Source organism: Lipotes vexillifer, unplaced genomic scaffold (genome assembly GCF_000442215.2).
Source record: "Lipotes vexillifer unplaced genomic scaffold, Lipotes_vexillifer_v1.1 scaffold213, whole genome shotgun sequence".
NCBI classification, from domain to species: domain Eukaryota; kingdom Metazoa; phylum Chordata; class Mammalia; order Artiodactyla; family Lipotidae; genus Lipotes; species Lipotes vexillifer.
In genome coordinates, this window is record NW_006780610.1 from 1,440,041 (window position 1) to 1,456,127 (window position 16,087).

General features: G+C 41.7%; 1 protein-coding gene across 1 annotated transcript in view; it reads right to left on the reverse strand.

Moving 5' to 3' along the window:
• Positions 1-15,880, reverse strand: part of SMAP2 (small ArfGAP2) — a 47,685-nt gene extending 31,805 nt beyond the window's left edge. The window contains exon 1 of the mRNA XM_007453752.1: positions 15,778-15,880. Within this exon, the coding sequence (XP_007453814.1) occupies positions 15,778-15,880 (103 nt within the window). The remainder of the gene's footprint in view (positions 1-15,777) is intronic.
• Positions 15,881-16,087: the final 207 nt, after the last annotated feature.

Here is a 16,087-nt window from a genome sequence, read left to right on the forward strand (position 1 = left end):
GAAAGAGAAGCAGGACACACTGGGGCCACCTGGGTAACTTTCTGTCTCTACCTGTGGATTCTCTTTCCTGAATTCATGTTTTGGAGGTTCACAGGTTGGACAAATAAGGAAAACTGGAACTACTTATACTTTCTGGATCAACTTAATATTGCTCACAAATAGCTCTATGTGGGCTATTACTTCCATTTGCAAAACCTCATTTTGCGAAAATCTTGCTGTCTCCATAAAGCCTTTTTTCCTTCCTCTTCTGACTCTCACAGCACTGTGTCATTCTCCGGTGGCACTCAGCTATGCTTGTTCTGTCGCTGGGTTTTATATTTGTTTTTATTTTGTGAGCTCCTTTAGGTAACAACTGCCTAAGTTAGCATACTTTTTAAAAACCTAGAATGAGTATTTTTCTTATGTGGACTTGAGGTTTGAATCCCTTATTACTCAGAAAACCACACAAAGGTGATTTAAATATCCTACATAGAAAATTAGGAGGAAGGGTGTCCTTAATGTTCCTTGTATCCTGGTTAGCTTGGATATTCTGGCTCTAGCTAATTTCCTCTGCACAAAGACCCTGCTTAAAGCATTCATGAATAAGTGAGAAGAGTGGTAGCTGAGGCATGGCTTCTCTGAAAAGGGGAGGGAGGAAATAAAAAATAGCTGCTTTCACTGGGGGCAGGAAGGAGATTATTTCATTAGGAGCCAAACAGTGAGACTATCTCAGTACAAACAATTGTTTGGCTTGAAGGCTCCACGTGGCCAATTACTCTGGCAAAGGCTCAGCTGGAATGGAACACGGAGCCTGCCAGGACTGAGGGATAGAGACTGACACAGGCTCAAGTGTCTCAGTCATGGCTCTGGGATCCCAGAGCATCCCAGCAAGGATGCTCATAGAACACACTCTACCCCAATCAGCAAAGAGCATCATTCTGCACCCAACCCAGTCCAGAATGTGGATTGAAAAGAGATGAGAAAAAGATGACACTGGGGACAATGTAAAGTAATTCAACCTAAAAAGAACATTTTGGGGGTGGGGGAGAGATAAATTAGGACTCTGGGATTAACATATACACACTACTATATATAAGATAGATAAACAACAAGGACCTACTGTATAGCACAGGGAACTATATTCAATATCTTTTAATAACCTATAATGGAAAAGAATCTGAAAAAGAATGTATATATATACATACATATATATATATGTATATATATATATATATATATATATATAAAACTGAATCAGTTTGCTGTACACCTGAAACTAACACAATGTTGTAAACTAACTATACTTCAAAAAAATGGTTAAAAAAATTTAAAAAATTTTTTAAATAAAATAAAACCAACATTTTGTAGCAAAAGCAATAAGGATAAAACCCAGATCTTATAAGAGAGCTAGAACATTTCAATCACTACCTCAATGGCTTTCATCAGGCTGGGGGTTGGAGGTGTGTAGAGATGGATCGCTGAGCTAACAGCTGGGCAATTATTTCAAAGTCGGCCAGGTGGACCTGATATTTCAAAACTCGACATTATAATTAAACTAATTTCCTATCACTCATGACCTCACTTCAGGAAACAGATGTTTAACTCGATTCTCTAGAAGTTATTGTCTTCACTCCCTGGGGACATTTAGTTCTTTATGTTTTTTAAGTTACTTCCCGTTAAAGCCTTAGCTTCCTCTTTGCAACAACCAATAGCTTCTCATATTCTGAAAAAAATACTGAAGATGCAAAGTAAGCCTGCCCACTGAGGGGAGGCATATCTTTAGAAGAAGCTACCAAAGAAAGGTGATAGAGCTCTTGACCAATGAGACTGCTCTTCATCCTCCAACCCCAGGACAGGTAATGAGCAGCAGAGGACCAATATGAAAATAGATATTAAAAACAGCCACATTCAAACAGTACCACTCTTCTTTCTTTAGAGCTGTGCTTCTCAACTGAAGCAATTTTCCCCACAAGTGGCAATGTCAATGTCTGGAGACATTTTTAGTTGTCACAACTGGCAGAAAGTTGGGGTGCTACTGGCATCTAGTAGGTGAGGCCAAGGATGCTGCTTTACCTCCTATACAGGACAACCTCTCAACAAAGAAGTATCCGAAACATCAATAGTGCTGAGAAACCATCTTGAAGCCACTTAGTTTGAAGCATGTGAGATATAAGAATATGCCAATCTTGGGCTTCCCTGGTGGCACAGTTGTTGAGAGTCCGCCTGCCGATGCAGGGGACACGGGTTCGTGCCCCGGTCCGGGAAGATCCCACGTGCCGCGGAGCGGCTGGGCCCGTGAGCCATGGCCGCTGAGCCTGCGCGTCCGGAGCCTGTGCTCCGCAACGGGAGAGGCCACAACAGTGAGAGGCCCGCGTACCGCAAAAAAAAACTCTTCCAAAGTCTGGAAGGAAATGCCTAAGGTTTAGGATTTATGATGAGGCATTACCTGCTTGCAGGTACTCCGGCTGCAGAGTTGGAGGCAGGCCCTCAGGCAGTGGGTAGCCGTTCTTCCGGGCCACAATAAGATGAAACGCAGCACAGAACTCCGGCAGGCTCAGGGCTCCATCGCAGTCAGCATCGCTCAATTCCCTAAGGATAACAGATGTTATGAGCGCCTAACACGGGGCTCAGAGGGAAAGTTACTCAGCCTCAAACATGCAAACATGACTCCCAGGCTCTCTGGTGGAGGCCCTGCAGGGTCCCCAAACCCATATAAAATCTCAGGGACCCACACGGAGGAAGAAAAATCGACACCACTAGCATGAGTGGCACTTTATAAATAAAAATTGAAATTCTTCAGATTCTCCAATAGATCTGTTTTACAACAGACTACACAAGTAAAAAAAAAAAAAAAAAAAAAAAAAAAAAAAAAAAAAAAAAAAAAAGAATATGCCAATCCTGTGGAAAAGCCGTTTCTCTTGTTCTGTAACAAAGAGATAAACATTTTGATACAGAATTCCCAAACTGGAAAGAACCTTAAGGATTATCTAGTCCAAGCACAGCTGGAGAGTCTAAGGCCCGGGGAGGTCAAGTCATTTACCCAAATTCATAGAAGAAATCATCAGCTGGACTGGAATGAGAATCATCTTTCTACACCCTAAATGTGTGTTATACATAGTAGATGCTCAATAATAGTCCCTAAATTGATACCCTATTCTTCAGGTGTTCTTTTCTCTTCTCACACACACATTCTCTGCTGCTGGAAAGCCCAAGGCCTGAGCTTGTGTGTGAAGGCTCATCCACACCCCTTCCCGGCCACGTTCCTCTTCCTCAGAGGAAGCCCAGAAGTGGAGGAGAGCAAAGAACAAGAAGCGGGCAGGACTCATTTCTCACTCGTTTGAAGGGGAGCTCGAGCTTTCCACACAGGCAGAGAGAGGCTTTACACAAAACCTTCCGAGTCAGCAAACGGACTCTTGTACAAGACCACAGACATGTGAACTTCCTCCTTCCACGACGGTGTGCAGCTTTCCCAACACATCAGACGAGCCCCAACCAATGACAAACAGATGGAAAACCAGTGCGAGTTTAACTGAGTCACAGCCGTATCCAAAAGCTAGAGAACTTTCATCTCTACAGAAACAGCGGAATAGAAATGAATTCTGGGACCAAAATATAGATGGTTAGTCCAGGGACACGCAGAATGTTAGTCATCAAAACAGCCCTGGCTTAAGGGAGCAGAGCAAAAAGTGGAGATTTGCCCTTTCAAAAGAAGATATTCACTATGTTTCAAAAGCCAGGTGTTTCAGAATTGGGTATAATGAGGTACGGGTCGGAAGGTATGGTGCAAGTGGGTGGCGCAAAGATGCCAGCCGTGTGGATAGAAAGTTCCTGCAAAGGGGACATTACGCAGAGGAACTCAGAGCAGGTCTCTCGGGGAAAAAAATCGCGGCTTCGAAAGAGCCAAAGCAAGGTTCTTCAAATTAGACAAACCTGTTCCAGCAGGAACAAGGGGAGCTTCTAAAAGTGTTGCAAGGTTATGATTAATCTCTATGGCAGCTGAGGACAGTGTCTAAATATTTACTCCCAGCCCACAAAAAGGCTAAAGGACTGCTATTTCAGCCTCCCGTTTTACACTCCCTGCTCCATTTCCCCTAAAATGGTGTGTCTCACTGAGACCTACGGAAAGGGCAGAATACCAGCTCTGTGACTGGCTCCAGCTTTCAAGGTGGTACAGATGCCAGAGCACACAAAAGAGATGGTGCACAGAAGCAACTGCCACAGAGCAAACTTGAGATTCACCTGCTCGGCTTCCTGCAATGTCACAGAGCTTCAAATATCTGAGTTAAGAGTATGAGGGTGACTTTCAAAAAACTAAACAAGATTATGATCTGAACACGCATAACTAGAATAGTGTTCACGATGGAGACACAGACACTATGTACCTGATGCTGTGCTTTAGCTAACAGGAAAACACGGGACTCAGTCCCTCTCCTCATGGAATTCACAGTCTAAGGAAAGCTTTGTAAAACAAAAACAAAACACAGTAGCTGTTATCCCCTTTCCACCAATGTAGGGCTTCTAATCCTCCTTCTCAGTGGACTGAGTTTAAGTGAAGGAGGTCTGTATGAACAGCATAAGATGCTGATCAACAGCCCAACAGTATTTCCACATACCAAGTATATAATGTGGAAATTGCATGTGAGATATAAGAATATATCTTGGCCCATCTTGCTGTGATCATGTCCCATAAATCTGGTCCTTACGGTCAAGTCTGGATTCTCCCCAGCTCTCTGTGCTCCTTGTCTCAAATGTCCACTGCCATGAGGCAGTTCAAAATGAACTGCCCCCACGGCAAGGCCATCCCTACATGGGCTCAACCCAGAGGACTCCCTGACAACTCCTTAAAATTAGAGGGGCCACATAACTACTCAACTCTGAACACATAAATAACCCATTAGTCTCACAGCAACACAAAAATTCACAATGTCTCATTATCTTATAACGCTGAAAAATTAAGACCCAAGGGTCCAACAATTGGGCAAGAGTTAAGTAATGATATATTCAAACAATAGAATACAATAAAGGCATTTAAATGTTTTTAATGTCATGGAAAATGCTTATGATAAATGTTAAGCAAAACAATAATGATACAAAATTATAATAGTATAAGCTGAAATAAAAAATGGGTGATAAGGATTATATGAAATATCTTCTGCATCATACTTTTTCATACTTTCCAATAATTTTCATCACAAATATGAATAACTTTCATAATGAGAAAAAATAAAGTTTTTGTTCTTTAAAGAAAAGCATTTAATGATGTTTAGCTAATAAGCACAACTGGTCTGGGAGTCTGTTCCTATGGTAACAAATTTTTTTTTTTTCTTTTTTCTTTTTGGTCATCCAGCATGTGGGATCTTAGTTCCACGACTGGGGATCAAATCCCCACCCCTTGCAGTGGAAGCGAGGAGTCTTAACCACTGGACCGCCAAGGAAGTCCCTTTTTTCCCCTTATATGCATAAGAAGTCTAATGAAACTGAGCCTTATTTTTACTCTGCCCTTGATTTGAGTCACTTGTGCCTGGTGCCTATTCACAGACTAGGCTCAAAACCAAGTCAGAATGCTCAGAGGAGGTGATTTGGAATCTTCCTGATTCCAATCTTGTATTTAATGATGCTTCCTTTCTCTCACATAAAAGCTAGTAACGTTAATAATAGCACTCACACTCTACGAAAGACCTTTGCTCAAAATTCTCCTCGGTCTGAAACAGTTCCTCCAACCCAACCCCTCACATCTACCTTCAGAGAGACAAAGTCCCCAGTCCTTACAGCTATTATTTCAATAAAAATGCTTTCAGCACAGCAGAAGAGCCCGAATCTTTTCTTTCATTCTTTTTGAAATCAGCCGTCACACAAATTGGTTTCCATTAGGTCCATTGCTGCCAGCTATTTTGAACACAAGCATCATGATATGAACATGGAGTTTCCTTCCTATTTCTCATCAGAGGGCTTGGGTCAGTTATAACCCAAGTGGTAAAGTATCAACAAGAAAAGACACCAATGCCCCTTCCCTCACCAGCATATGATATTACCAGTTCACATGGAAAATTCTGTACGAAATTATTTTTAGAAGGCATTAGAACAAAAACCGTCTAAACAATATTAAGACAAAGTTTTTAACTCAAGGCTTGAAACACTAGAGACCTCATTTCTAAATACACACACACACACAGAGGGGACTTCCACTAAGACAAGAAAAGAGGAAGAAGTTAAAATTTACTTCGTGTGCACTTCAGGATTAACATGTAAACTCACATCTAAAGGTATAAGCTCTGAGATAGAGGCATGGGGATTTACAGTCTTCCCATCACTAGCAACTGCTGTGAAAGACAGTATGGCTATTTGCAATAGAGGAAAAGAAAAGGTGCTCTATTTTCTCACATCTCTATGCTGGGACAGGCTTATCAGCTACAGCTGACAGTAGGTCTCTCTTCCTCCTGTATTTGCTCTACTATTTTCAACACATGATAAAATGAGAAAGTTACACATTTGTTTTTTGGGTGAGGAGAAATGACATGAAGCCTGAGGGATCCAGTTCTATTGTTTCCGATTAAGACATTTCTTTTTGAAAGTTCTGACTTGAAATTAAATAAGGCTCAACAGAGCATTTTCCAAGTGGGCTTATGAAGTCCAGTACTTTCTAAATAAACCATATCCTACAGGTATGTAAAAATCAAACCAGAATACCCATAGGAAATATACAAATGGGGAAAAGAGGGCTATGGTCAACAAAAATGGTCAGAAAACTACTTAACATTACTTGAAAATTAAAACGAGCAGCAATAATAAAATCCCAGCAATATGTTACAAAGGTGGGAGCATGGGGGGTCAAGGGGAGTGGTGGACAAACTGAAGACAACCACCAGGGCAACCTTACACTGATGTATGGCCACAGATGAAGGCAGATTTGGCTCATCTCTGGGGTTTTTCACTGGGAAGGGACCTGCAGTTCAGCCATCAATGGACCAGCATCCACAAAGCCTGTGGGGAAATACAGGATCCAGAAGAGTGGGGTAGGGAAGGAGAAAGTTTGGAAAATGGAAGAGTCAAATACAGTAGTGAAATATTTTAATTATTAAACACAAGGCTTCAAAAACGCATAGATGTACCTCTTAAGGTAAAATGGACTGCATGGGAACAACTGGTACTCTGGAAAGCAGGCTGATATGCTTTTTACAATACCAAATTACATTTCAATCACATCTGTGAATTATAGTAGTACCTGCTAAGAGGAAATTAATTTTTGGAGAAAAGAGAAAAACAATGAAACCTATGCAACTTTTTTTTTACCGTTGGTAACTTTACTCAATGAGGGTTCCTCATCCATAGCTTCTGTGGAAAATAACAGCCTAAAAGCAAACATACTCACACTCCACTGAAAACCCTGTTGGCCTAGTTCCACCAATTCCATTAACGTGGCAGGCGCCCAAAGGCAGGTGACCTGATTGACCAAAAAAAGCACTTCTAGAAAGTGCTAAACTTGTATCACGTAACTCATTAAACACTTTATAATCAAGGAGAGAACTAGTAGCCATAACTTGAGAAACTTTGTCTTTAAATGGAGCAGCAGCAACCTTCCAGATAAGACAAAATATTTTTTATTTTTCAGGTTCAGTATAGAAGATAGTATGTCCAGTGATCTTACCTCTCTCACCCAGTGGTAACCGGACTGAATCAGGGGGCGGGTGGCACAGGCAAACCGATCAAACTATTTAAAAAAATACGTGGCACAAGGAAAACTTCCTTAACGATCAAGGAAAGTCTAATCTGTACCACGTTTTAAGGCTGCAATCCTCAAAACTTTCTTTGTACATCTTAAGTGTTACGGACTCAAAGTTTTTAGTTGTAGATGGGACAAGCTCAGTGCATACACATCATGCTTAAGGCTTCCCAGAATTAATAGGGTGGGAACTTATTTTCTGAGTAACCAAACGATAAATTGTCCTGGTGGAGATCAAAAGTCAAATACAGATTCCACAGAATCTGCACATCCTAATTATATAGGCAATGGCTATATAAAAGTTACATTACTTGTTACATGACTATAAAAAGTTACATTACTTCCCAGGATTAATTACTGTTCTGGCAACAGTTAAGATCCTAGATAGATCCTTTTGAAGCACAAGAGGTTTTATCTGCCTGAAAACCCTTCTTATTGCTTGTCCAAAATAACTGTTTACTTACAAGGAGAAAGAATTACATCTTGGAGACTTAAGTGCCTTTGTGCCTTTGCCTGTCTCAGCTTGGATCCTCCCCTTGCTCTACACTATCACAGGGAACTACATCCCCCAGGCTCCCTTGCCAACTGATTTATGAGTAAGTTCCACCAATGGGAGGCACCGATGAGGAAAGGCAGGAGAAGGAGGGAAGCCAGGGTAATGCTCTCTATCTTATTTGGTCCGAGTTCTAGCTGCCACCAGACAGCTCTTCTTTCCAGGCTTCTGGCTCACAGCAGATGGCTCAGGCTTCTGGCCTTTAGTGACACCAGCACCTTCTAATTTCCTTAGGGGCCTAGGAGCTCCCAGGTGTTGCCAATCTCTGGGTTGTCTCACCACCCCACTGACCTTCTTGGCTCTTGTATCACCTATGGAAACTATTCCATATTAAGTTCCCTCTGCTTGTACTACCTACAGTGCTTTCTGTTTCTCTGAAGGGTCCCTACCTTTAAAATATATTTTTAAACTTAGCTTTCCTAAGAATTACACAAACATTCAGATAACTTATAAAGGATTTCTTCTAATAAGAAACAAAGGATTTATACTGTTCAAACAAATATTTACTGAGAGCCTGACCTGTGCCTACCATTGTTCTAGGTGCCAGGAATACTATAGTGAACAAAACAGGCACAAAACCCCTGCCCTCATGGAGCTTACATTCTAGTAGATGTGTTAACTGTAGCAAGTTACAGTTTTAAGAAGTTAACTAGCAGAGGAATATTTCTTTAACAATAGAGGAATTTGGTAAAAGTGAATTAACTTTAAGGGGTTCTACTCTACATAGACTTGGTTCCTACCTTTTCAATGTGGTATATGCTGAACTGTCACACTCCAGGGGCCAACACAGAACTTCTTCAAAGTTAGTATCTACTTAAACTGGCCACTTGCTCAAACAGAAGTATAACTGTGATAAGGATTTAAGCAGACACAATGACAAAAGTTAGGCACTGTATGCTTAGAATGTAAAACACATGTGTGTTTTATGCAGATTCTTGTTGGGCATCTTTTTCACAGGGGATATCATTTGGAGGAATTGAGTCTGAGTCCATTTAATGAGTCACTTTATCTCTTCCTTATGGCACAGGTAGCTTTCAACATAACATACAAAGCCAGCTGCAATGTTCATAACGAGTAACGTGTTGTGGTCTCCAGCTGCATGACATTATTTCCAAGATGGAATTTTCAGGCAGAACAGAAACCGACAATGACTCATGTGGTGAACAGTAATATAGACAACTGTGCCCAAGAAAGCTGCCACCTACATACCATAATGACATCAGATGAAAAATGCAGAAAGAAGGAAAATTTCTGATTTATTTAAAAGCAATAGATTTGTTGAAAGGTATACTGAGAGATGTGGCTGCAACTGCCTGTTTACACATCCTAAGCACTGAACAACCAAGGGCACACTCAAATATTCAACACTCTTAGACTGCTTGAGTATGAGAGCACGCTCAGCCTCAAAATTCAACGTCATCAACTCCAGAAATGGCATGACATCTACTGCTGACATTTCACTAGACTTCTCTAAGATAGTTTAATGTACTCATGAGGGTACACTTCCATGGAGATCTAGTGGGCACAATACTCAGACCTTCCTTACTACTCAGCAGCAGTTAGAGAACATTTCATGTTTGCAATATTTATAATTCCATTTGAGTAGCAGGTGGGCTTCCAATACTAAGGGCTTCTTATACAACAGGGAGTCTAAAGCATATTCATAATCTCAATGCCATACAGCAAGTCAACTACAGAGCTAGGATTTTAACCTTATGGGTCTCTGCCTACCTTATCCCTTGCCAATCCCCAACATGTGGTGAGAATATACTAAAGAATCTCACACACACACATACACATACACACACACACACACGGTACAGCACATCTTGGCTACTGCACATTCTGCTTCCTCTGCCTGGAATGCCCTAAATTCACCTGACAAAGTCATGCTTATCATTCAAGACATAGCCTACTTGTCTCTCTGAGCCATGACTTCCTAGGCAGACTTTCTTGCTTTCTTCAATGCTTTCATTTCTCCCTGTACACAATCCTACAATGATAATTACTACATTGCACCATTTATCTGCTTACACATCTGCTTGCCCATTAGACTATAAAATCCTTGAAACCAAAGGCCCTATCTTTTAATCTACATGTCTTGGTACAGTGTCTGACACAAAGCAGGTGCTTAAGAACTATTTTCTGAATGAATATATATAGTGTGGGATTGTACTCTCAGGCTTGCAAAGAGTTCTTAAAAGATAAGGCATTTTGTACTCTCTATCTATCCCACTGCCACTGGATAATGGCAAGGAGAACGAATAGGAAAGTATCTCCCAGAGAACAGGTTTAACAAGTTGATATTAAAAGACAACCTAATGGGGACTTTTATAAATTACTTTCAGTACAACTGTGTCAACCTAACTACAACTGTCAGAGTTAAGGTGCATCAGCTGTTAAAAGCCAGAAAGTTATTTGATTTTGGCTGGAGAAGGGTATTTAACTAGAGATGGAAGGAAAATTCCTTCTGTTGTCCAGATCTGATGCAATTTTTAAAAATCTCTTAAGAGGTGCCACAGATACAGCTAAAATAATTAAAAATTGATAGGAATGTTCATTTCTAAGGAATGATATTTAATAAGCAATGATTTAGCTATTGACAGAAAACAAAAGTAAAGCAAAGCTAGAGATTAATTTACCAGAGTTAAAATTTGGGACTAATATTAAAAAAAAAATGTTACAGAAAGATTTCCTGGTCTAACCTTTCATACAACTTTGAAGAGTCAGGAAACATCCAGAGACCATCCTCAAGGGTACCATAAAGTCCTACAGGAAATGGTTTTGGCTTAAAAACTAGGTGGTTTTTTATTTGGTGAGTTATTCAGTGAGTCATTCTAACTGTGGCTTCCAGTAACTAGAGTATTTAAGGGAATAAAGTCTGAAAGTGAAATGAATAAAATCAAGATAAAATAAACAAGTTCAGCAATGGTAATAATAAATAATGCTTACATTTGTGTAACACTTTAGTTTATGAGGCATTTTTATTTTTCAAATGAGGAAAATTAAACTGAGAAAGGTAGTGTGCTGAAGGTCACAAAGCTAAAATAATCAGTGTAATGGAGTTTAACTGTATGTTCCAACATCAAAAGTCTACAGCTCTGATTCTTTGCCACCTGAAAGGTGAGCCTACCTGTGCTATGGATGGGCCTAGGACACTTTCTAAGATGACTTCAATGAGAGTAGTTGTTTCCAAATCACTTACACATATCTTTCAACTTAATACCCTGAAAGAATGGGGACGCTCTTTAATGTGCATGGAGAGGGAATCTCCATGCCCTCCACGTTATACTGTGGACTGAAAAATGCCAGGTGCCATGAACTGTGGGTTACATGCTACTATTTGCATAAAAGCACTGAAAAGAAATATATTTAAATGTAGTTTTTTTTGTCCATGCATATACTATCTCTTAAAAGTCACATAAGAAATTACTAACAGTGGTAACTTGCAGAAGCACTGGAAAATGATGGCTAAGGGATCAGGGACAGGAACACAAATTTTCACTGTACATATTCCCTTTTGAACTTTTTGAATTTTGAACCACATGAAAGTGGTTTTGCAAAAAGTGAATTGAAATTTAAGAATACATAATGGGAGTTGGAACAAAGGCAATGGTTAGGTGATTCAAAGTGAAACATTTCAGAAATGGGATGCAGCAGAAGAACAGAGAAGTAAAAAGGTATTACAAAGTTTTTGTCAGACTCCAGAATTCCATGTGGTATTTCACAGTGGAAGTAAGTATTCCTCAAGACCATCAAATTTCTTCCATTCTAATTTTTTGCTCATTAAACAGCTCTCAATTTTTCACTAACCTTGATACTGAGAAAGGAGTGTCCCAACAGTGGATATAAGTATTCAGGTCATCAGAAAGGTAGATCCTTTCATGGTAAATAAGATAGTGTCCAGTTTAAACAAGTCTTTTGTTGTTCCACGGCATGTGGGATCTTCCTGGACCAGGGCTCAAACCCATGTCCCCTGCATTGGCAGGCAGATTCTTAACCACTGTGCCACCAGGGAAGTCCTAAACCAGTCTTTGACGAGGTTGATTAGGGGTTATTCCAGGCACACTGATAAAATATGCAACTGCAGAGCTAGAGACTAAACCTTAGACCAGTATAACCCCACCAAGGGTCTATCCAAAAATGGGACCTGGCCTCAACTAGATGGAATTAACCATTAACATATCTGAAATTTCCAATATGTTTGTCCTCTGTTCTTCCACAACTTAAGTCAGTCCAAAATTTTACCCTAAAGGTCACAATAACTTAAGGGCTTTGGGTGATGAAACCACATCTTTCAGCCTAAAGCAAGTCACAGCATTTTTTTAAAGGCAATACCAAAGCAGCCTCCGTTCCCACACAGAAATTATTTCAATGCCTTAGAGGTACCGGAAACTGGTGAGTCTCATGCTCAAGAGAGTTAAAAAACCCCAGGACCAACAAAACTTGTACTATACAAAGAGAACACATGTTTATTCTCTATTCTGATGTTCAAATTACATATCTAAAGATAATATCATTCTTAACTCAGTTTAAGATTTTTTTAAAAAAGATTTATTGCCAGAGTTATTTTGGAACATTACAAAAATACCTGCTCAAAGGTCTGCAGTTCAGGGCTACATCATCTGATTTTATATTAATGGATTAGCAAGCAGTCACTCACCAGGTCCTATACAATTAAGCTCTCAGTTTTCTAAGGAAGAAAGGACATGAGACCTACAGATAAATACTCAAGTACAAACCTCATTTTAGCTTACAGTTTTAAAATTCCTCCTCCCACTAAGTGTATTATTATTATTATTTATTTTTACCAGAGCTTAACAGCTAACTTAATCTACAGATGCAAGTGTCTCTTCCTTCCATGGTCTGACATTTGTCCACATGATGATTACAACAACTAAAATCAGGAAAAAGGAGAGGGAAAATAAGTAAAAGGAGTTGAAAGAGTGGAAGGGGCTAGCTAATTCACAAACTGGATAAACCGAGGCCACAACAAATGTCTTAACTGAAAGATGACTGACTGACACAGTGTCATCTCCTTTTTAATACAATGGCCGAGTCACTGAAGCCACCAAGCCAAAATGTAAAGCTAATTTGTGAAAAGAAATTGTTTCAGAAACCAGGATTCTACTATCAAGAGCAGTTAATAAAGTTTACAGGGGGCTTCCCTGGTGGCGCAGTGGTTGAGAGTCTGCCTGCTGATGCAGGGAACACGGGTTCGTGCCCCGGTCCGGGAATATCCCACATGCCGCGGAGTGGCTGGGCCCTTGAGCCATGGCCACTGAGTCTGCGCATCCGGAGCCTGTGCTCCGCAACGGGAGAAGCCACAACAGTGAGAGGCCCACGTACCACAAAAAAAAAAAAAAAAAAAGTTTACAGGCCAGCAGTTCCTAGCTCTCATTAAGAATGAATTGACTAATGTTTTATTACCTGATCCCCGGTAATTCTGTTGATAAAGAGCAACGGAAAATTTGGAGGAAGAAGTGATGAATCAACCTCTCTTCCATGTGTTATATTTTATAGGAATATGAGTAAGTATAAGAGTGGTATGCAAAATAGGGGATGGGGGTGGTACTAATCATCAAAATGGCATCTGACTCCCCAAATGTAGCAATGCTCACTCCAGTGGGTTGCTTCACTGTGACTCAAGATCTGTCAACTGAGGACACAAGGGAATTTGAGTAAAACCAAGAGATATACTATTAAATTTTAAACTGAATCTTCCAATAGATATAGCACAAGATCTCACAAGAGTCAACTATAAGAAATTAACTTATTCAATGTAAATTGATTCTAAAGTACTTTTTTAAATGAATTATTGCCAATGCAAAAATTCAGGAGAGAAGTCTGGGGACCTGCTTTCCTAATGGCACATGCCATTTATCCATTGGTAAAGGGTACTAAAATATACTACAAGGTGTCCAAATCTGTATCTGTCTCTGTTCTCCTTAAATAACCTTACTTCTCCGACTTCCCTGGTGGCGCAGTGGTTAAGAATCCACCTGCCAATGCAGGGGACACGGGTTCAAGCCCTGGTCCGGGAAGATCCCACATGCCATGGAGCAACTAAGCCTGTGCACCACAACTACTGAGGCTGCGCTCTAGAGCCTGCGAGCCACAACTGCTGAGCCCGTGTGCCACAACTACTGAAGCTCACGTGCCTAGAGCCCGTGCTCCCAGCAAGAGAAGCCACCACAATGAGAAGCCCGCGCACCGCAACGAAGAGTAGCCCCCGCTTGCTGCAACCGGAGAAAAGCCCGCGTGCAGCAACGAAGACCCAACGCAGCCAAAAATAAAAACAAAACACAAAAACAAAAAAGAAACCTTACTTCTCTAAAATAAAAGGTAATTAAGTGAAAGTGTCAATTAAGCATGTACTTCCTTTCTCAATATTGATAAATACAAATACATTTGAACCTTTGTTGTGTACTATACGCCCAACATGCTATATGGCACACAATCCAGGCAAATTCACTGCATTATGAACAAAAGTAAATTAACAGTAGCTCCCAAAATATATCCCTTTCTACCCAAACCAAAAAGGAAAACAATTTTCCCAACTTCTCCAATTTATATTCCAAAGAATTCAGTAAGAAAATAAGGAAACAAAATATTTATAATCTATCAATTTCGAGTGCAAATATTTCACTAATAACCAAGCTTTCGTAGCATACTGATTTGTATTTGTATCAAATCATGAATCTTTGAGGGCACAGGAAACAAAGACTAAATGGCTCTGCCAATCTACAATGGTCATATTTCACCTTTAGAAGGGTGATGGCCATGAAAGCAACAAATTCGATGTATCCCTTGCTTCCTCCTCCGCACTGATTAAACCAATCCTGCACTACAGACACAGTCTGCTAGTTGCTGCCACCACACACACTTCAGGCCTCCAACACACTCCACAAGCCAGGGCTAGGCTGTCTAGAAGTCCGCACTGTGTCACTGCATAAGGCAGTTCCCCCCTCCACACATCCAGAAAGAGGAAAGCCACCTAAGCGCTCTGTCAGATCTCAGCAAGGCTGTAAAATGACAGATGGAACTGCTAACCAAATAGCAGGCAGCGACGCTCACCACCTTTAAAAATCATTTAAGCAGTTTTCCTCCCCGTCATCTCGCTTCCCCCTGCCCCCACCCCCACCCTCGCGCGCACCACCGCAGTTCGCCCCCAGCTTTGCAAGCGGAAGGCTGCGAGCTCTGGGCTGCCTCTGGACTGACAGTCGGCCCAGAACTCATTCAGAGCCCTGAAATACAGACATTCTCACCTGCACACACCACGCCACTTCCACCCACACCATCACCGCCCCACCCCCCAACCACACACACTCGCCCTCCCAACCTCTCCCCACACCAATCCCGGCGCCGCAGAACACCTAGCAGCCTCATCAGCAACGGTAGCACGCGTTACTATTTATATGATCCGGGCCACCTAAGCTCCAGAGACCGCCCCCACACCACACAGGCCGCCTCCCCCGCGCCGCCCGAAGGCTGGACCCCTCGCCCGCCAGGAGGGATGCGCTACCTTTAGACTGGCAGTCTGCACAAAACTTGTTATCCTCCTCCAGCAGCAGGTTGGCTAGGACCGCCTGGTACCGATCCACGTCCTTCACCGATTTGCCCGTCATGGCCAGGGTGCCGGCGGGGGCAGAGGGCGACGCGCCCTCCTCGCCCCCAGAAACCCCTGCCTCAGTCCAGAGGTGAGGACTCCTGGTCCCCCGCCCAGGGGCACCTCCTGAGCGGGGAAGAGCCCTCTCCCACCGCCCGGCCCGGCACCCCTTCTCGGGTCAGCCGCGCCCGCCCCCCACTCTGCAGCCCCTCAGCGCGGCGCCCCC